The sequence below is a fragment of the Nymphalis io genome, chromosome 6, assembly GCF_905147045.1.
Source record: "Nymphalis io chromosome 6, ilAglIoxx1.1, whole genome shotgun sequence".
Taxonomy (NCBI): domain Eukaryota; kingdom Metazoa; phylum Arthropoda; class Insecta; order Lepidoptera; family Nymphalidae; genus Nymphalis; species Nymphalis io.
In genome coordinates this window covers 10,175,941-10,199,785 of record NC_065893.1, presented here as the reverse complement: position 1 = coordinate 10,199,785, position 23,845 = coordinate 10,175,941, and the positions used below count along the sequence as shown (strand labels likewise).

The 23,845-nt window shown below is 29.5% G+C and overlaps 1 protein-coding gene across 1 annotated transcript in view; it reads left to right on the top strand.

The window, feature by feature from the left end:
* The first annotated feature begins 2,687 nt into the window (after positions 1 to 2,687).
* LOC126768995 (corticotropin-releasing factor-binding protein) overlaps positions 2,688 to 23,845 on the top strand; it is a 34,591-nt gene continuing 13,433 nt past the window's right edge. The window contains exons 1-4 of the mRNA XM_050487526.1: positions 2,688 to 3,090; positions 18,773 to 18,872; positions 20,161 to 20,321; positions 22,475 to 22,670. Coding sequence (XP_050343483.1) covers positions 3,022 to 3,090; positions 18,773 to 18,872; positions 20,161 to 20,321; positions 22,475 to 22,670 — 526 coding nt within the window. The 5' untranslated portion in view covers positions 2,688 to 3,021. The remainder of the gene's footprint in view (positions 3,091 to 18,772; positions 18,873 to 20,160; positions 20,322 to 22,474; positions 22,671 to 23,845) is intronic.

The window sequence follows — 23,845 nt, the reverse complement described above, 5'->3', positions numbered from 1 at the left end:
AGCTTAATTATATTATGATATTTGTAATGAATAGGTAACATAAATTCAGACTCAATAATTTCTTGTACCACATTTCAGTCTTTTTGTAAGCTCTCAGCATTGGTTTCCGAAGCACTTTAACTTTGCAGACACTCTTACAAGATCAACCCTTTGCCTTTTAAGGAACACTTCATCACTCGGTATCAGCCTTTTCTGCGATTCACTTTACAATGAAATATAGCTGGCACAGACTCATCTGCCAAAAGTAATTTCTGACTAAAGCCTATTTTATACTTCATGCAGTTAGTTGTGTTTTTTCCAAATGCAATTCAACATTATTAAAGCATAACTGAAGTATTTACTATTGGGCTTGACAAGACTATATAACAATACAATAACATAAAACATTTGAAACTCTACCGAGTGGGATGTTGTTCGGTAATGTATGTTGAATAGGATCCTTTCAAATACCACTGCACATTTAAGCCGTATTAAGAGGTTAGGTACTTTAGGTACGTTAGGTATAAAGATATTATATCGATTTATAAAACACACACTTTTAGTTACTATACAGTATACTTACTTTTATTTACTAATCGTAGGGCTTTGTGCAAACCCGTTTAGCTAGGTACCACATAAATTTCAATGAATATAAGGTATTTCATAAAAAAAATACACTAACATACATAAAGACATTTGAATACGATCAAATGCTCTGTGTCTCTTCGGTAAAAGTTAGCTAACCACAAAATAATGCCGTTTTTGCGAACTTTTTATTTCTACATTGTGTATTGCAAGCGCTATTTCAATCACCATTATATTATGAAATTATGGGTTATGCCATTAAAAAGACTGTATATATATAAATATAAAATATGACTATGTCATGTTTTTTTAAATGATGTGTACTTGGATGAACACACAGTATAATATTACTGTGTGTTCATCCAAGATCTTAAAAAAAACTACTGTACAGTTCCATTTTCAAAGGCTCATAAAAAACAAAATGAGCGCCTGGAGACAAGCAGGATTTAATTATATAAACTACTCCAACATTGCTGCAAAAGTTTTCCGGCTAGCTTTAAAACCAGAATTACGAAAAGAGGCATTACGACGAGATGACTCTCACGTTCATATCATACCGTGGGCTAACGGCAAGCATTTAAAAAAACAAGCTGCCAAGTAGATGATTACAACAATATCTGAAAATTCAAGAAAATCAAGCATGAATTATTTAATTGTATAATAGTCTTACTTAAAAAAAACCTTTTATTGAATCTATGTTATCACGAAATCCATAGACATGGCTTGAAATCAACTTGCCTGAATTATTCATTTTCCATGTTTATGTAACATTCAATATTCTTAAGAAAACAACATTTTTTCAGAATCAAACACATCAGTGATTCTGTATTTTCATAGGTCATAGCTGTTTTTTTTCGAAAAACAAAAATAATTCCATCACTATCGATTTTTTTCAGAAATATTCTTTATAATACAAAAAATATTAACTAAAAATATTAATTATTTATATAGTTACGTTATATTATTAATAAAACGTAAATGTTTTAATTCCTTTAACTTTTTTATTAATTTAATATTGAATGGTATTTGTTATTTAAGTGTCCATGTGAAGTTTTGAAATATTATCTTAAATCCTGTGCAAGTATGTAAATGAAAATGAGTGAAACACGATTTCAAAAAATTAAATTTATGTCAAAAATTGGTTCATGGGGATTAAAAGAACGTATTTTTATAATCCAAGTGTCCAAGACTGTTCAGTCTGTAAATTTTTGTATATCAATGTAAGGAATATAGTACATCTTTGAAATACTCTTTGTATTTCAAAAACATTATTTCATTTAATATCATCTTTAGCATCTTTAATTTAGTAATTTTAAGTTATCATTACGACATATAAATCCAATATTCCCTTATCTTAGTCGATTTTTTTCCTTTTCCGAACCATCAGATAGTTTATTGCAATTAATGCGTGGGAGTAATGCCACTACGTGGAAAGAAAAATTTTGACGTCATCTTTGACAAATTCTTCGAAATTAAAGTCGGGGGCACAGTAGTAGATAAATGTCATTTTTATCATAACATTTAAAAATTGACGTCATTTGTAGATCATAGAACCAAAAGTTGATTCCATTTCTTCCGCGCCCCCACGCGTCCCATAAATTTATAAACAAAGCCCTATTACCAGTAAAATTTACCAGTGATCTGCTTTCCTCATTTAAATAATATTAAATTTATTTTAAATCATATTTAATTATTAGCAACCCATTAGTGTATCTGAATCTGAATCTTTCTGTTTCATAGGTTTTTCTATCCACTGCACCAGTGGGGGTTTGCGTACAAATTTGGCTGAAGTTTATCCTACGCAATCAAATTCTTCTTGATATTTCGCTTATTGTTGAGATCACCTACGCGCACAAATTTAACAAAGCCAGTGATGCTCATCTGGATTTAAAGTCGCGATCTATGTACTAAAATATACACAAAATAAATGTATAAAATATACTAATCACAATATAAATAGAGTGTGTCTCCATAAATTCTGAAACGTGACAAATATTTGCTTAATAATTATTCTCATTAACCATTTATAAAATCATAAACGACTGTTTAAATATTTACTGAGCAAATAATAACTGATAAAATTCGCTCGTGCGCTTGATAACATTTCTCTCCAAGTGGTCCTACGTCTAGCATATGCTTACGCTACTATTAAATATATTTTTCAATTTTATTGCATATATTATTGCATTTGGCACGCAATATATTCAACCAGCGTCGTCTAAATAGATACTAATCCTACTTTCTACGTTATTTTAATTATGTAAAATAAAAGTGTAGTAAATTAATGTACGTCAAAGGAAGGCGCATCTGAGAGTGCGCAGAACATTCTGAAAACGTATAAATGTAACGGGGAAGGCTGCCCATTCACAATTTAGCTGAAGCCGACGTCACCGCTCCGAGACAACTTTGAAAACGGTGGCAACTTTAGGTGTTACGAACGATTAATTCTTATTTAATATGAAAGCGTTCTTTTGTATTATCGTGGCAGTGTTAGCTTGCAATGGCATTGAGAGTCTGCTACTACCGGTAAGTAAACTTTGATTCATATTTTGGAAAAAAGTTTTATATTATTTATGAACAGAACAAATATTTAAAAATAAATTTTTTGAACAAAAATAAAATAATCCTTTATCTCTAAGAAATTTATTATTCATTTACAATACACGAAAATTAGATTTGTATATTCAATATTTATATTCCTTCTATAAATGAAATAGATATAATAATTAAGCATGATTTATAAATCTTAAAGGCATATTTATTTTCCGAGTCAATTAAACTAAGATTATATCGAAAAGGTTTAAGAAAGTCACCAATTTTTATTTTAAATATTAATTTATTCTTTATAAAAGAAAAATAGTTCGGTCTAGGAATTTGAAATAAATATTTTTAGTATTGTTGTTTTATAAAATATTGAAGCAATAAAAAAAAAGTAACATACATGAAAATAAATTAAAATAAATCCTAATTATAATTATTTTATGATTTAAGAAGAGCTTATTTCTCTTAAAAGAACATGATACTTAATTCTCTTTCCACTGAAATTGTATCTTGCTAGTAATAGAATTATAATAAAATTAAATGAAAAAAACTACCTAATAAGATCATATAACAAATGTATAAAAATAAAGAAAAATTTAATCGGAAGTTAATAATTATAAATATAATATAATTTATTAAATGAAAAAGTAAACTGTTTGTTATTAAAATATTCGATAAATAACAAACTTTATGAGAGCTACTTTGATCGTGAATAACACATTCGTTCAAATATTTAAATAGAACCAAAACATCGTCACAATTGTACACGTTATTTCAATTGCTTTTAGAAATACAGTATGTTATTATTTAATCAAACCACAATTTTAATTAATTCAACATAAAATTACTTCATTTATTTTTATAGGTTCAAAAATATTCAATTAATTGAATCCTTTTTCAATTTGTTGTTTTCATTTATAATGTATTCGATTTATGGGGATATATTTCGGCACTACTCCTTTAGGGTTCGGTTTGTTTTAAAAATATGTTTTTGTGTTTGTTGGAGATTTCTTTTATCTCGCATAAGATGATGATCACATTCTCTTAACCTCCCATTGCCAATGGATGTTATTCATATGTGCAGCACAAATATGTGTTTGTAACTTTCTATACCCTCGATGAGGTAACTTCCTGATAGGATCGGGGATTATTTTATTTTATAGGCCTTGAACCCAAGACCTCGGAATTACCAGCCTGATATACTAGCCAAATTTAAAGTTTGACAGATGTCAAACTTTAAATTTGTTGTTTAAAATAAAATTCACTATGTTTCTAATTAGTGTATCAAAAGAAGAAGATGAAATGTATGAACTTAATTTTCGTTATTCTCGAGTGTGGATAATTATCATTACAAGAACTAAAATAAAGTTTCAGGGAAATTATTTTTTGTTTTCAAGGCTCTAAATGTTTGTTATATAAGAAGGCGAAATCCCATCCAAACTTCATTTTCATTATCCTCGATATAGGATCGCAATAATTGCAGAAAGTAAAATTGGGAACTTGTTAGTTTTAAACATAGTCACCTTGTTGTATAAGAATTTATATCTTAAAATAGTTGTATAACAAGAAGTCCTTGGGAATAAAACGATTGCCTCTGGGCAGCTTAAAATTTTTGACAAGTGTCAGTGACATTTGACATACCGGTCCTCGGTAGCAAATTTTTTTATAAACAATAAGTGAGTGTAATGTTAAAAAATGCATTTCAATATGCATTTTTAATTACTAACTTAAGACTTTAACTTGTAGTTACTAGTTATAAATCTTATTATAATATAAAATAGGTGCAATTGATAGATTGATAGGACTTTGTGCAAGCCCGTCTGGGTAAGTACCACCCACTAATCTAATATTCTATAGCCAAACATCAATACTTAGTATTCCAGTTTGAAGGGGGAGTGAGTTAGTGTAACTACAGGCACAAGGGACATAATATCTTAGTTCCCAAGATTTATGACGCATTGGCGATGCAAGGAATGGTAAATATAAGAAATATTACAGTAACGATGATTATGGGCGGTGGTGACCATTTACCATTAGGTTGCCCATTTGCCCGTCCGCCTACTTTTTTTAAATAAAAAAATATATGTATGTCATATATAAACTATTAGTATTTACTATTCTGGTTTCACGCATAATGTTTATCGTGAAATGCCCGATATGTTTCAAGAAAGATAAAGTTTCCCATCATCGTGGAACGGATGCCTCGAAATCGTTTGCCGTCTTACAAACTAACGGCTATTTACTATTTGCCTTGAAAACATCTCATTATTATATAATATATTTCAAACGCGCGTTAATTTTGTATTAAATATACCTGTTTCATGGTTTACATTATTGGTTGACATACTTTAAGGAACTCCGCTCCTAAGGGACGTTTCATGAAGTTATAAAGCAAATAACCTTTCTCGATAAATTCACTATCTAACTTAGAATTATTCAAATATCCATAGCGGTTGATGCATTTAATTAAGTAAGGTCTTTTTTATAAAATTTAAATTATCATTTCCTTTTATGATCGCTTTGATTATCGAAAGTATTGAGTTCCTCAAATCCTTGATTCTGTGTTTTTGTTTTCTTATAATATATACTGTATTATATAAGTTTAGCGCACGTTTATTATTAATAACTATCATATCTTGAGTAAAAATATTGATATGGACTGTTTTCATCTGATGCGTAATTTGATATTGATTACTATCACCGTGCACGGGATCTATTGTTAAGATGATTTTTTTGTTTGGATTTGAACCCACAATCTTCGGTTAAAAACTACTGTTCTATCCAGTGGAGAGTCAAAAATAAAAAGTACAATATAATTATTGTATTTAAATTGATTGAATGATTTTTTTTTCTTGGAAGAATATCCAATTCCACGTAGGTGTGGAAAATAATTAATTGTTAGCCCATGAATTAGTAAATTACGCTACGATGAAATACTAGGTAAATTAAGCAAAGTATATCGCCAATTTATATTGGATCACTTAATTATACATTTTATTAAATACCATATTATTGATATCTTTGAATAAGCTTTCCCGTTTTTTTTTATGTGTGTTTGAAAATCTTGAACGGAATATATTGAACAAATTTCGTTGACCTTGAACGAATGCTATTTCATAGATCATATCTGATGGTAAATGATCACTTGATGATAATCAATTGATGATATCGGACGGACTTGCTCGAAGGAAAAGTTAATACTTATAAAGCCTTGTGAAAATAATGATTCGCATGAGTATTATATTTACAGTTACAGTTAATTAAATATGAGCAAAGCGATAGTTTGCGCAGAACTTCGTTATGCCTATCGTTCCAATCAGGCGTATATCAGTCAACACGTTAGTAAGTTATTTTTTATTCCACCTATATATGTATATAAATTTAATACATATAAGTATAATACATTGGCTTCATATTGAGGTATAAAAACATTTTTATATAGATCGTAATTATATTAATGCTATTTTTTGAGATAGACGTAGTATGTTAAATGATACAGCAAGTGATTATATAAGCAAACGATTTGGAAGACTATTGGGAGGTGGCCTGTTGCAAACCCTCGATGGAAATATTTTGCTGACGACCTGGTTTCCCTTCCTGCGGGTTTAACGCACTTACTGCTGGTGAATTTAATGGATGTGCTTGAACAGCATTTTTCTTAGTGAACTCTTAATAAATAAGTTTTAACTTTGATTAAATTTAATTTGGTATTTACCACGGTTTCTATGTGGCTTAACCCGGACGGGAAAAGATAAAACAGAAAAGATAAATTCAGTCAGATAACTTTGTGTGAAATTTTTGAGTTTAAGAAAGACTAATGATACTTTTTTAAACATATATTTGAAAATAACTTAGAACTAAGGAACGCAATAGTTACTAAAGTATACAAATTCGTATATAATTATAAATTGGGATGATCATTTTGACTATTAAATAATTAAATAATTATAAAATTGCATTTAAAAGTATTATCAAAATGCTTTCAAAAATGTTCTAACATTATTCTAGGTGGTATTGCTACATATAGGCTACATTACTAAAATATAACTGAGAAAATGCAGAACCGATTCCTATATCTCTATTTATATAACATAGTAGAAATAATGTAACTCAGTTGTCAGGTTACTGAGAAATAAAATTAAAAATCCGTGACAAGTAAACATTAATATTCTCAAGTCTCGTTAAAAGAATATCATTAATGTACTGATTTTCCTAAATTTCCTGAAAAACGGTAAATTATATGTTAACGAAAAATTTATGAAACTATCCTAAGGCCATAACTCAATAAAATAGGGTGTAAATCATCCAAATAGGTTTGGCTACTTTCGAGTAATAGTCATTAAACATATTAAAAAAAAACGAATGTGACAAAACAAATCTTCTGTCATTTTGAAATTGGAGAAAATTAACGGCCAGTCTTCCTAAACCAGCAAACAGTCTAATTCTGCAATAAAAAGGTTTATTTGCAGGACTAAATATAATTGTAAAGTCCTGCAAATAAAATAAAATTGACAGTTCTTATACGTACTTCAATTTAACTTTTTTTTTCTATTTTTAGTTCGTTAAGCAAAGTCATTGATTCATAAAAGAAAAAGCAATAAATGGCTGCATTTTTTTATAATTGTGAATTCAAATATATTTTTGTAAATTTTTTTATTGATAGAAAAACATTATAAGAAAAGCAAACAAAACAGAAAAGCTGATAAATTAATAAGGAAAGGCGAACTAATCCACAAAGGATCGTTTCCAGTCAATCTCAAAGCGCTTAGTAGGATTTAAACATAGTTATTATCCAGCTAAAATAAGAAGAAATTGTGCAGACTATCAGATATCCGGAGGAAAAATACTTCAAAGTCTCAGCAAGAAGTTTTATAAAAATAAATAACCATACCTTTTGCAAGGAATTACTAATTAAGCGTGAATCTTTGTTTAATGGCCCAACGGGTCAGGAAATTATCATAGCTTTTTATTTAAAATCATAACAACTGTGGCATTTTTCCTTTTGATTATTGGTGGTTTGAACCCGCAAAATTCTGCTCAAAATTTTGTTTTTAATTCAACTAGTGCTCGATGGTGACGGAAAACTTCTTAAGGAAACTAACTAAATATGTCAAATGCAAATCTAACTCAAGTGTACCACCCACCCACTGGAATAAGCTCCATATCTTATTCGCAAGAGGGGAGGAGATCTTTGCCCAGCAGTAGGACATTTAAAGGCTGTAACATTTTATCGCGTTCCTTTTATAAACTTATCAATAGCTACCATTGCTTGAATTATCTATAAATAACGATAAGTAACAATATTACTTATCGTTAAACTTAAGCAATAACCTCCACTTAAGAACAAATATTATCTTTTCACTTAATATGAGTGACGTCAGGACAGTAACCCACTGAGATATGAGTTATATATGAGACAATAATCCATTGTAATTCCTTGTATTATGATTTACAAAATAAAACTAGATCCCTACATATTAAATCAACCTTTGTTAATTTAATAAATAATCATGAATAGCTATCAGGTATATGGTCAGTATAAAACAAGGGAATTAAGTAATAAATGAACTAATTTTAATTTAATCTGAATTTTAATTGGTCGATGGCAGCCGATGACGCAATATATGACCAATCAGCACTCAGTATATAGTCAGATTAGTAAATCTGACTAACAAGCCTTTCGGATACTGGTAGTTAATCTCTGTATAAAACTAAATCAATAATAAAATACTACATGCATTGTTATATGTCACATAACGTAAACAATGAATAGAATGAGTCTTTATAGTTTGTAATCATAGTTGAAATTTTTTATAGTTTTCCGAAGTTAATATGGTCTTGAAATCAAATGCATCCTAAACATTTTTATGTCAGTTTCAATCTTACTAGACTGGTATGAATCTGACTAGACTGATACTATTTATTTCCATAAGAATTATATATGAACTGAAATAATTATATACAAATAAAAAGTAACAAAATGTTCCTCACAAATTATGACCTTGTGAAATGTTTAGAAAAAATTCTAGAAGCATGTCTTCTTTGAAACGCAAGAAGGGATTTCGCAATCAGTCAGAATCGGCAAATCTTTGACAGTAATCGATTATTTTAGCTAAAATTTAGATAGCGCTTATATGATTCTAAATAAGACAAAATATAAGCAAGTGAGTCAGCCAAAGTAACAAATCGAGATCTCATAATATTGTTTGGCAACGTAATGATAATAATTGGAGGAGTTGAATTCTCTGAATGCCGTTATATCAAGAGGCCTATTTGTCAATTTTCCTTATTACTATAATCAATATTTATTTTTATTTAACACATGCTGAGTATCAGCACGTGTTGTAAGAGCTCAGTAACAGTACAGTAACAGCCTGTTAATGTCCCACTGCTGGGCTAAGGCCTCCTCTCCCTTTTTGAGGAGAAGGTTTAGAGCTTATTCCACCACGCTGCTCTAATGCGGGTTGGTAGAATACACATGTGACATAATTTCAATTAAATTAGACACATGCAGGTTTCCTCACGGTGTTTTCCTTCACCGTCAAGCACGAGATGAATTATAATCACAAATTAAGCACATGAAAATTCAGTGGTGCTTACCCGGGTTTGAACCCACGATCATCGGTTAAGATTCACGCGTTCTAACCACTAGGCCATCTCGGCTTTTAAAGAGCTCATTTTTTTCTATTTATTGTCGCATCGCACGTCTGCTTTTCTAAATTTATAGTAGAAAGACACAGATTTTAACTCGAGTGGCAACAACAACTTAATAAAGTTTCAACTCTAACGCATATGACATACTAACAGAACCCGGCAGACAATGTGCTTATATTGTCGTGGCGATCCACGATACAAATTTTTATGTGCTTTATGTGATTTTTTGTGCTGCAGCGCACAGAACCTACATAAAAATCAGCCGTTATCAAACAAAATTCCGCAAAAAAAGGAAATATATATCTACAATATATAATCTTGTTTTAGACGTTAAAATAAGTTAATAATTACATCTATATACCCGACGTAATTATATTTTACGTAAATAAAAATAACTAATTATAACAAATGTTTACGAATTACGAATACGCATAGGTTAATAGCGTTGTCCTACTCGTACATTTACCAATATCACTGTGCTTCACAATGATTCGCCCATTGAAATTCAACGAACAAATCTTCAATTATCAAATAAGAATTCAAATGGCATTACGAATTGCCACCAGAGATGGATCTTCACATCACCAGTTCTCTAGCAATAATTGTCGTATGATATGACAGCAAGCAATTGTCATATTTATTAAGTTGGCTTAAGGAATGTCCGTTTCATTTTGTCGAAATTATTTCTAGTTAATGGATCTTTTGTGCATTCCTTTAGTATGTATTCATATAACAAGTAAAATAATTTATTGACTTATGATTAGCTTAAAACCAGTGATATTATTTATTGCAATATTATAGATGATGAAATGATGATAATGAATATACCACGAGAATGAAACTAGCGACTCCAGGTTAATAAAAAAATATATAATATGATTTTTATAAAGCGTGTGTAATTAATTGTTTGGTTTAAGGTACAAAAATCTCGCTTGCTGGTTTAAGATACAAAAGTTTCTTTCGTTTTTTCTCCGGTCTGGATTTTTCTTTCAAAAACGGTTGTAGATTTTTTATAAATATGATAATATTATGATTGTATTGAATGAACAATTTCACTTTGATTTTTGATCGAGCATAATAATATATAACATATAAATATATAAATAACATATCTAACATGTAAATTTAAGCAACTGTAATTTATGCGGTCGATGTTTGTTATAATAAACTTCTAGTATTATTACAAAGTACAACTTTATTAAAGTCAGAAGTTAGTGAGCACAGAAATGAATTTCCAAGTGATCAAACATAAATTTCATTAAAGAGTTTTTAAACGGTTCAGATATTGAATATCGTTTTGGTTGAATTTCAAAAGCTTGAGAAATTTAAACCTTTGACTACGTTTTGTATTAAACAGGATTGTCTTTCCTGTTTTTATATTATCAAAGTTTTTTTCCTTCCTGATTATAAAACACGAAGGCGTAACCATGATCCTGTTTAAATTGATGTTAAATATGGATGCATATATGTCTGAATATAGTTGCAAATTAATTTCTATTGAAATTTTCATCTCATAATATTATGAACATGGACTAAATGAACTTGAAATATTTAAAGTTATTCAAACGTTATAAAATGTATATAACATACGCGTTAAGCAATTTTAATTTCATGTTATTAAGGATATTATTAATAACTCTAAATAGCAAATTTATTATGCATTAAAGTATTATACATACTGTTTGATAAAAAAAACCTATATCGGCTGACCTGTTAAGGGTGGGCGATAACTGATAAAAATGCCATGAAAAGTAAGTGGCTATTGATAATAAGGGTTAAGAGGAAATTGTCACTTATAAGGAAATTAACCGCTTTTTATATAAAAGTAAAAGGTCGGAAGTGATTACGTCTAAATATAAAACAAATGAATGACAAGGATTTGAAATACACTTCTGTGAATGATTTTATTTCACTAAAATGTATTGTATTCTTAAAAAATACATAATAAATACCTAAAGTCTTGTATAAGCCTTTGTATGGTAAAATATAATTATATAGCGTAAATTTGAGGTAGATACGTGCTCTAGCATTATAGAAACTATTTTATTTGCTCTTAAAAGATAAACTTAATTATATTTTTTTCTAATCTACGAGTAAAGTACGCTACAAATATGTGTCTTATGCAAATTTTTCTGTATTTTTTATTTAAGTTACAAAAAATAACTTTGTCTAAATAATAATTATAGTGTTTTATAACTTATTCTAACGTAAGCAAATTCTCGCTTTAACACTAATGTTTATATATATTTTTAATATTTATTAAATGTTATTTAAAACCATCGTATAAAAATTTACACGCCAGTTAAACCGAATGATATTAGCCCTTGTCCGTGCCAGGAAATCTTTTTATCACTAAAACGTTTTAAGGGCGTCGACGTGATGTGAAGTGCTTTTCTTTAAGAACACTTTGAATTTAGGTATAGGAATAAATATTTACACTAATATTAATAATTGTTGGCACAAAACATCCAACACTATTGCATACAATCTTTCCTAATATAGTAGTTCATTTTTGACAATCAATAAATGCAATGAATAAAGATTTATATAAACATATATGTGTTTAAATATTCATATTATCAACTCAAGTTTTTTTTATGAATTTTATTTAAACTGTTGTCTGAACTAGAAGATTATAATACATTATAAGTAACTAACTCTTAATGAGGAGCAAGTAACTAATGTATTAAAATATTACATATAATTTATAAGCTAAAATTCATTTATAAAATGTAACATTAATTTAAGCAGTTTGTGACTTGTTGGATGTGTGATATCATATTCTATATCAGTAATCGTGTTGCGAAATTATCTCCCTTGGGTATCTGCAACGGCAGTCACTTGTCTAGAGGATTAATTAAAAACTGAGTTGCTCTACTGCACCCTATATATACTTTTTTTACTAAAGACGTTCAACTTTGAAATATGGAACTGCTTTATTTATGGAGGACGTGAAGTCGTGGTGTGCGCTTAAGCATTCGTTTTATTCATTAGTGTTGCTTAAAAATGATGCTGTTTTCATTTATTTTTTAAAGTAATTATTTGATGTGTTAGATTTTGTGGAAAAGTCTGTAAGATACTTAAATTCAATGTCATTTATCTTGAAGATATCGATAAAAAATGAATACATTATAATTTTTTTAAACACGTTTTTAATCTTTCTTCAAATTGCAGTATTTTTAATTAGTTACCATTTAGTATGGGGTTCTACAAATTAAAATGAATACATTCATGGTTCACTGGTCTAACACCCTCCTTCACGGTAGCATGCGAAAGCGATCTCAAGCACTCGTCGTTAAGACGAAAAGTGTACCGCTGGTTTTTTAGTGGCTATTCGGATGTTCGGGGCGCACTTGGTGCCTTGGACACCGGTGAGCCCCACATACGCCCCACTGTTCCCGTGGGGGAAGCGCGTAACGCTTTTTTCCAGAGTTAAAAAAAGGTCTAACTAAATTTTGTCTTTTTCAACCATGAATTAAAAAAAACATAAAATTATGTCATAACGACACGTCCTCTTAATATATTCTACGTATGTTTGCCGATGACAGTAGCACGGATGCATTGACAGGGCACGTTTTATTTCATTTTAATTGTTTTCATTTAGAATTTTTAAAAATTATGTAAATGAGTCTTATGATAATTTATTGTTTTAACAAAATTTAAAAAAGCATCGATGCTATGAAGTAAAAAAGAAAAGAAAGATTAAAGATTTTTTTTGAGGAGACGGCTTGGAGCTTTATCCACCATGCTGATCCAATGCGGGTTGGTGAAAATGTGGCAAAATTTCAGTAAAATTAGGCCATTTATTTATTTAAAGTAAAGAAAGCTAATGGCCTGTCTGAGTAATTATTGAGCAGGTTCTTCGCGATAGAATCTATATTATAAATGAGTACATTTAGTACGTATTTATAAAATATTTCAAAGGTACTCGTGAGAGCATAATATGTGAATAAAGTATATTTATTTATTTGAGATTGTCAATAGAAGTATTTGCTGTAGACCGTGTATAGTGCCTTTTTAAAAGCACTACACATGTCAATTTAGCTTTGGACATTATTAATAAAAATGAATGATATAAAGTATTGAAAATTACTTTGAAAAAAAACACTACAGCAAACGAGAATTAAATTAATAAAAATAAGTCTTTAGTTAATCCATGTAGAAAACGAAATTATACATTACAGAAATTTGTATTGTCACCTGTAGGAAATGTATTCAAAATTGTAGTTTTCGGTTGGATAGAACTGATTTAAAATTTTGTTTGCAAGATGTAAACCAATTGATTATTTATATAGATATTAAGTTGTATAAACAACAGAAATTATATCGAAACAACTTATTTCATAATATATCTTCGCATAATATATATATATAATTAAAATATAAATTAATATATATATAATAATAATATCCTGGGACATTTTTCACACACGGCCATCTGATCCCAAATTAAGCTTATACAAAGCTTGTGCTATGGAAACCAGACAACTGATATACTACATATACTACTTTTCTTTTGTAAATACATACTTATATAGATAATTACACCCAGACTCAGGACAAACAGACATGTTCATGCACACAAATGTCTGTCCTGGGTGGGAATCGAACCCACAACCTTCGGCGTGAAAGGCTAGTATCTACCAACTACGCCAACCAGCTCGTCAATATATTATATATATATATGTATATAAATTTATATTTTCATTATTTAATTAGTTGTGGTGTAGGTAATATGTGTGTATATTACCTACATCACAAGGAATTACACGTATTACCTACAGGATGTATGTACAGTGTAAGATGCATGTATATATTTTTCAAGAAAACAAGCCAGTGATGTTAATTAATCATCGTGTAAGAGAAACTTAGAGATCGTAACAATGAACAGAACCCGTTGAGTTCAGCTTAGTGGCTTAAAACTTTCATAGCTGTAAAACTCGTTATATTTTAATTAGTTTGATTTGATTTAAATTACAGATAAAACTCCTAAAGAGATTTAAAAACAGTTTTTATGGTTTACTTTTATTCTTTCAAATAAAGAACGCATTATTTTCTGATATCAATGTATAAATTCTCAAATAGATTTGAACATAGATAGATATCATTTCAAGTAATACAACGCCCATGAAAAATAAAGTACCGTATTCTAAGAATTATAATCGTGTAGTTACCCGTTATCTGTTAAAGTAAACAGTTGTGTTGCATAGAATTTCTACTTTAAAGATATTTATATTAAATATTAGATTAAATTATTATTATGATCGATATAGCAATATAATTTATCACCAGTATTTATTCTGAATTCTGATAATAATAACCATATCTCTGATGCGGATCTAACTAAGATTAACTAGGAAATAATACGATTAGTTTACGCAGAGCTCATCGCAACTGGGATAGCGTACTATGTTAATTAACGTGTTAGCGTAAAAAAGTATTGATAATAACTATTAACGAATTATGGTCCCGATGTATTTAGTTTTTTTTTTTGGTGTACAAAATAAATAAAAAATCCTTGCTGTTGTAATAGATAGCGTTTTTTTCTTGTAGTACTTCGTGTTAGTGTAAAGGCTGGGATTGTTTTAATATTTTTTCTTCGTAGCAAGCTATAATAGTAATTTTTATGTTTTCTTGCCAGTGACTTCAAAATGTTATAGATTTTTTTTTAAATAAGAGGACGCCTTAGCCCAGCAGTGAGATTTTAACAGGCTGTAACTGTCTGTATTAATATTTTACCATTAAGAAAATAAGTAATGCGCCAAAATATCTTTATCCTTATTATTACAAACCATTATAGTAATGTGTATATTTGTTACGCCTAAGCAATGAAATATGTATACTACGAGTAGTATTCGCTAATGTTATGAAGTCCGTTTGTTTTGCTCTTTAACTATTACATAAAATATTTAAGCAAGTATTACGTTAAAACCCACTTCCTTCGTTATATCTTTGTTCATTTTAAATGCGAAATGGCTTAAATTATAACTTTATTTTAGAGCATGTATGTAAGTCATCCGTTTAATTAATTGGTTGTAATGTATAATAAATTTGTATGAGCATTTATTTTGGTTATGGAAGCTTTAAAACAATTAATTATTGTCAATCGTGTCGTCTATTAAATACATTTTATTGAATTATTTTCGAGTTTATTTTTACTTTAATTTTATTGTAAAAATTTAATAACTTTCATTTGAACTTTAAATAACTTTAATGAAATATTTATCTTTACAAAAATAAACATAATATTATGTATAAATTTTAATATAAGGTTTCGTTACCGTTTAATATCAAATGTTTAACATCAGTCTTTGAAATTTTCATCTTCTGAAATTAGACATTTACACATCGTCAAATAAATATGTATGACTACGAAAGCTTACGCAATCAAAATAAGTATATGTGGCTTATTCAAATATAATTTGAACTTAATTGCATATTTATATCATCTTCTTATACCCACCGTATATTCGCCACCCATTCTCTGCTCTCTTCGTTGCCTTGTTGGTCTAGTGGCTTGATATAAGGCCCCAGACCCTGAGGTCGTGGGTTCAAATCCCAGGACCATTAAAAAGTTATTGAGTGTTTCTCGAAAATTCTCAGTAGCAGCCCGGAGTCTGGAAGTTGGAATTATGTACACTCCCGTGGTCACCAAACGCCCTTAGACATTGGCATTGTAAGAAATGTCAACCATCGCTTATAGCCAATGCGCCACCAACCTTGGGAACTAAGATTTTATGTCCCTTATGCCTGTAATTACACTGGCGCACTCACCCTTCAAACCGGAACACAACAATATCAAGTATTGCTGTTTTGCGGTATAATATCTGATGAGTGGGTGGTACCTACCCAGACGACTTGCACAAAGCCCTACCACCAGTATTTATTTGTCCTGTGGATTTGGCTAGTCTATCTTGAGATTGGCCGCCGTGACCGAAATCAGTCTAGAGAATTTTTATTATTGCCGAAGGGGCTTACTTAAGTCCCTTTTGAAATTATTACGTCTTTAGTTATCTTTAGTTGAACCTAATGACTGGTAACACTATGATCTAAAAAGAGGGGGTTGCTTGGAAGGTTGGCGTAAAAGCTGATTGAAGGTAATTTTTGTTTTGCATCCGTCAAGACAATAAATTCATCAAAAAAATAATAATGAAATAACAAATGTGTACACATTAGATTTACAAACCGAAACCCAGAAACTTTATTGGTAAATGTGGTAATTTGTTTCTTCTATATTAGGGTATTAATTTATACATATGTTTATAAGTTATTATGTCTGTATCCCAAATATAATAAAAAAATGTACATAATTATTACATATAAGCTATACGAGACAAACCAATACGAGGACGACGAAGCTCCAAACATTTTTAAAAGTAATATTTGTATCGTGCCTTTCAAAAGATCCCATAAAAATGGATTTCCCGAATCATCTTCATATGCCTTTCACGTACAATTATTGTACTCTTACGCTGGAAGTTACTTAGAAAAGGACATATTTTGTAGATTTTCATAAAGGATACTCGCTTTTGACAGAGAATAAGAAGTCTCGAAAATTATATCTGGTTGAATGACATTTTTTCGTTTTTCGACACATCAATGCATTTACGCTACGCCATTACGCTGATTGTTTTTTTTTTGTAATAATTTCAACAGATTATAATAAGAATAAATTAGTTTAAAAATTAAACTATTACAAGAACTTTTATATTTTTTTAATTATCAAGTTTGGATTATAAAGTGGTAACTCCTATTAAAAATAATATTTTAACTTCAATATTATTATCGTTACGAAAATGTATTTTACTTTTAATCGTCAAATACATAATTTTTAAAAATAAACAAACATAATATATAGTCATAAATTAAAATTGACGACAAATCACATCAATAGATAACATTTATAATCTTCTAGCGGACGTGTTAAGAGGTATTCGTAGAGGAGCCCTTCATAAGGGTCCTATTAGACAATGGTTACAGATTCAACATATAGGATATGACCCTTTACACTTCAGCATGCCAAGTATATATATTAAGAAGATCAATAGAGATCACAAGATACATAGACCTAAAGTCAATCAATGGTAGATTAATTATTTAAAATTAGAACATAGATCGTTATTTAATGGCGCTGTTATACTTAACGACTTATTTGTGTACTGTTTACATATTATGTTGTTTATTAAAAACCATGTAAGCCTGTTCATATCCCTCAGTGTTTAGAAAATCGTAAAATCTAGAAAACGTCCAGTCAGATTACTTAGCAACATAGCACAAGTCGCGCTTTTGAGTTAACTGTGAAGTAAGAGCAAAATTGTAGTTTAACATGTAGCTGAGCTTAACTGAGTATATAGAATGTCACAATTATTAAAGACAGCGCCACGTCACAATTCAAAATGGCATCTGACGCACCGAAAGAATGGTCGCCATTTTGAAATGAAACTACTAGTTGCCAAAGGTTAGAGGATTTAACTGCTGAAGGAATTTTTTGCAATGTAAACCCCTTTTTTGACTAACCAGAATGGGCTATAAAGAAAAGTTAAGCTGATATTAAAATTTAAAGATTTATGATAAATATTAATGATGTTCAGTATTAATATATAAATATATTGTATTGTATTATTCATGATTTTTACCAGTCCGTCTCTTTAATTGCAAGCTTTTTACTACTCTAAGGTTGTCCGGAAGAAATAGCTATTAAGCGATAAGCCCGCCTTGTTGTACAAAGGTGTTTATTATGATAATTATTTCTATTATTTATTTACGCGTACAATAAAAGAGTATCTATTTGCTTATACTTCGTAACTATGTAATATATTTTCTATCAGTTATATATTTTGATATGATCATCATTATCCAATGTAATTAGATTTTTACAACAAACCAACATCATAAAAGAAATTGCTGTCTAATAAAAACTGAAACAAATTTTTATATTTCATAATTAATGTTTTCCATTTATAGTAAAATCATTGTCAATTTATAGTTTTAACAAGATCTATTTTGTTTCAAGTCATGGAGAGGTCTGCGGAGTCCAGGCCAAGCGCCATCTTGGTTTTCCAGGGTCCGTCGTTATCCGATTCCTACACATCGCATCATTGATCCCACCGAAGGTATGTTTAAATAATCTTAATATGTATTGCTTATGACCATTTATATGATGATAATAAATAACATATATTATAAAAAAAACAAGTCATTGACTAAACTGCACAATAATAAAAATTTTTTTTAAAGGAATTTATCGACATTATTATCGACACGAAAAAAAGTAAATATTTATCCGTTTTTAAAAAGAATAAATGCAGACGTTGTCACAAAATTATTTAGCAAATAATAAATATATTTTTCAAGTGGGCAACTTTAATACAAAGTGATCTTAATAGTAACAAACTGTTATACAATAAATAATTATTGTATTAGTTATTTAAAAATTATTAACGGCGGTCGGGAAGTGTCATTTTTTTCTTTAAGCAAAGTGTTTGTGAATGATTTTTAAGCACCAAACGTTTTAATCAATTATATACTCAAAACAACATTTTTATCTAAGAATCATACAATAATTGCTGAAATAGAAACATGTATTTTTTTATTTCATTTATTATTATAATATTCATTTATAAATAAATTAACATCATTCACTTGAGGTTTTTTCAGTTAATCTGACGTCGCACAGTTTGTCTTCGACCTCCATTTTTTTCCGGTCAGCTATAGCCTTCACACTAACGCCTATTTTGTGCATATCATATCCCAATCCCTACATAATTACACGAGTGTTACTGATTTATAAATTATCAATTTGAATATTATTAATTTCATAGATATAAAGCATAAATTTTTTCGTGCCTTCGGTTTATTATTTTTATTTATTTATTTGTCAACACCAACAAGCTGTATAACAAAAATGTATATACAGTAAATGAAACTGATATTAATATATCACTATTTAGGTAATAGTATAATATAATATAATACTTGAAATATACCCAATATCGTAAAAAAAATAAAAATAAAATAGTGACGTATTATAAAATTTACAATAATATTGAGGTAATAAGATAAGATTAAATACATTTTTATCAATAGATTTAAAGTAAGTTAAATAAAATAAATATATTAGGAATTTAAGTACACATTAAGATTATGTAAATTAAAATAAAATCATAATGAAAATATTAAGTTTGAATTATAAATATTTTAATTACGACTTGTATTATTATAAAACTATATATCTATGAAATATATACAGCTTTCATCGACGATCGATCGGGTTCATCGACGCTCAAGGAGTATTTTTTATAATATTAATTTGTTATTTGAATTCTATTAAAATATATATAAATTGTTTTATATATATTTTACATATTTTTAGATACTGATTACATGATTATGTTCAAATAGACTGTTTCCTGGTAACGTCCGAAGAAGGGGAGCTGTTCTTCAAGTCGCCGTCCGACGAGCCAACAGTTTGTGGTATCTACATGATAGCGGAGCCTGATAAGCGGATCCAGGTCATATTTAACTATTTAGATGTGCCATGCGAAAACGGTGGCTTAGTCGCGGTAAGTTACAAGCTATAGTACTAATATTTATTTTAATAAACCACAGATAAAATATATAAAATAGTAATAATGAATTGATTACGAAAGCTTCATTACGTGTATACGTATTTTGTAAATGGTTACAAAGTTGTCAGCGAAAAGCAAAAATGGTGAATTATTTTGTTAGGATCACAAATCTTAAAGCATATATCTATTATAACTTTTATTTCTCATCGGACATTCTTTCCTTATCTGGTGTTCATTATTACCATTTTCCCAAACTAATCGGAGCAGCGTGGTGAAGTAAGTGTTATGCTTTACACGGTGTTAAAAAAGTTTACAACGTTTTAACAAAAAGAAAGATGATTGATATTGATTGGTCACTGGTGGTAGAGCTTTGTGCAAGCTCGTCTGGGTAGGTACCACCCACTCATCAGATATTCTATCGCAAAACATCAGTACTTGGTGTTGTTGTATTCCGGTTTGAAGGGTGAGTGAGCCAGTGTAATTACAGGCACAAGGGATATAGCATCTTAGTTCCCAAGGTTGGTGGCGATGTAAGCGATGGTTAACATTTCTTACAATGCCAATGTCTATGGGCGTTGGTGACCACTTACCATCAGGTGGCCCATATGATCGTCCGTCTTTCTATTCTATAAAAAAATATATAGATAAATAATCAATTTATTTTTTTGCAACAAATACATTTGATGTGTATGGTAAGTTTTCTAGATAGATGTCTGTGGGTGGCGATAAACTCTATGATATATAAGTAATAACTACAACAACTAGGTAATAAAAATATGTAAATTTGAAGAAATAAATCGATTGACTTGAAAACAAAATCCTAATGAATGAATGATTTTGGAACGCATGTTTTGCATTAAAACTGTAATATGTATTATGCTTCAATGAATATTCGCAATAAAGTCGCATTCAAACAACTTTTCTTTTAATTGGAAAGCTGGCGTAACTCGGCAGCGTGCATTGGCTGACATAAAATTTAAATGCAAGCCAAGTGTTCCAACTTTGTTGAAAATTTTTTCTACTCACCATGTGTAACAGTTCGATGAGTGTTTTATACGCGACCTACAATCCGTAACAAGTCGGTGATTTTAGTTAAATAAATGTTGATTTTACGTACGTTTCGCATGCTTATTTTTCGACGGAAAATCCTAATATTTTTTTTTATTGTCCTTTGGATTTGAACCCAGGATCATGTCATGATTTGCGACCTTATTAGCTGGCCACTAGACCACTGACGCAGTCTCATGACCACTATAATAAATCATATTCCATAATTTTAATGCAAATATAATAAACAAAGTTTGAAAGTTATACTTCAAGAAAAGATTCAATTTTCCATTGCTGGGGATTAAATTGGAATTGTTACTTAAAACCTAACAAGATTGCAGTTTATAACTTGATTACGTTATAAGACTTTTTAATTGTATTCTAAGAAGTTGCAAATTTATAAATTAAAGGCAAAATAAAAAAATGCGTTTATTATATCTTAATACGATGGAATTTAGATGAAAATACGCCAATTCTAACTTTTAACTTAAGAGAACGAGATCATCGATCAGAAGTTTAACTTTGACAAAATAAAAACGCATAATATGTTTACTTTGTGAAAAACTTTATTAATCTAAATAAATGGTAAGTAATACATAATAACATTTAATCAAGTGCCTAGTTTATAAGACTGTCAATCTTTAGGTTCTGCGTTCAAATCCTTAGTTTGACTATATAAATAATTCGGGTTTTCCTATTAAGAAAATAAATTATTATATATTATGTATGAGAATGACAGAGTAGAGTCATCTGTATTAACGAATTCACATGTCCACTCTAATATCTTTTCTAATCTGATTAAAGCTATTTTAAAATAATTTAAACCTTTTAAAATAATTTCAAATGTTTCACCGCAACTGCTAATCAATTTCATACAATATGACGGACCAATTTCAGTTTGATCTATTATTAAATAATACCTACATCACGCGGCTTCACCCATAGGCCATACCATGAGCTTAAAGCATATAATTTACAAAAATTTAATTTAAAAAATTCAACTCCAAGCTCAAAAGATTAGCGCATTTAAACAAAACGAACAAATGAATAAAATCAGCTTTATTATATTAGTATAGAATAGAAATATTGTTTCTTTGTAGTGGATCGATGGTTGGGAATTGAATGGGCAAGTCTGGCCAGCGGATTCCTGGGACGACGACAGGGTTGTGGAATCATGCGATAGTCGACCACAACGCAAGCTCGTTTCCCGACAAAACGCTGCGTTAGTTCAGTATCGGGTACCGGCTCGTGGCAAAGGATTTGCGATAACAATACGACATTTAAGAAATGCAAGACGTAAGTTTTTATACGTCTTATCTGTTTCATATAAGTATAAGTATAAAAAAGGTAATAAAGATATTCAGCTGATTTACTAATTGTTATAATATATATATATGATAGGCGAAAAACTAAATAACTATTACTCCAGACATAAAGCCAATATCTTTCAACTTTTGATAATATTCATGGGACCCATATATAATATTATCACACTTGACTCGTACATACAGGACTAAATTAAATGTAAAGCTATCCCCGGTTCGGAATAGAAATTACACCTTTATTATTTTTCTCAAATGAAATACGAACGGCACGTGTAGATTACACCTTTATTATTTTTCTGAAATGAAATACGAACGTCACCCTTTTGTTATTTATATATTCTTGTATTAAGTAACAAGGAAAGACAAACATTTAAAATATTTTGAAATAGTATTTATTGTATTTTGATTGCATTTTGACCATTATCATATAAGATAGAATATTTTAAGATTTGGTTTCGGCTATATATCGATTTTTTGTCTACCACATATTACTGTTTACCTGTTGTATAATCCAGCCAAGGCTCAAAGGTAACAGAAACTATGCATTATGCAAGCTTTCGACGCCCGCTTGCCTTTATACTCGTTACCTTACGTCACAAGTAATTTATTTTTTATCTTTTATTTTAGGTTCTTTAAGAGTAGTTATAAAGCAAAATTACTTATATTTTATTTCATCTTATTTGAGTGAATTCAGTTCAAATTTAAAAATAAAATATTGCATATAAATTACATTTGCCTAATTTAACAAGTTTTCGAAAATAAATCGTTCAATGATCAACGTAAAGGGATCGTTTACTAAGAGCCTTACTTGTTCTAATCTCTTTCAGGCAACAGTTATCATTTAGCACATTTATAACTTTAATTAGGTATATAAATATTAGAAAACTAATTTTATCAGACTCGAATACTAGTCGCGTGTCATGTTTTTAAAGTGATAAAGTAGTCAAACAATGTGTCTTTCATATCTGTGTGTGTTTATATGGAATATACGCTACTACGTAAACTATGACTCCATGGTATACTATTGAAAAACTTTTTATATACACACGCATACATCATATGTAATCGCTATAATAATGTCTATTTTTATACTACTAGCAAAACCCAGCAGATGTTGTCCTACCTCATGTCATTAAAATTCCTTTG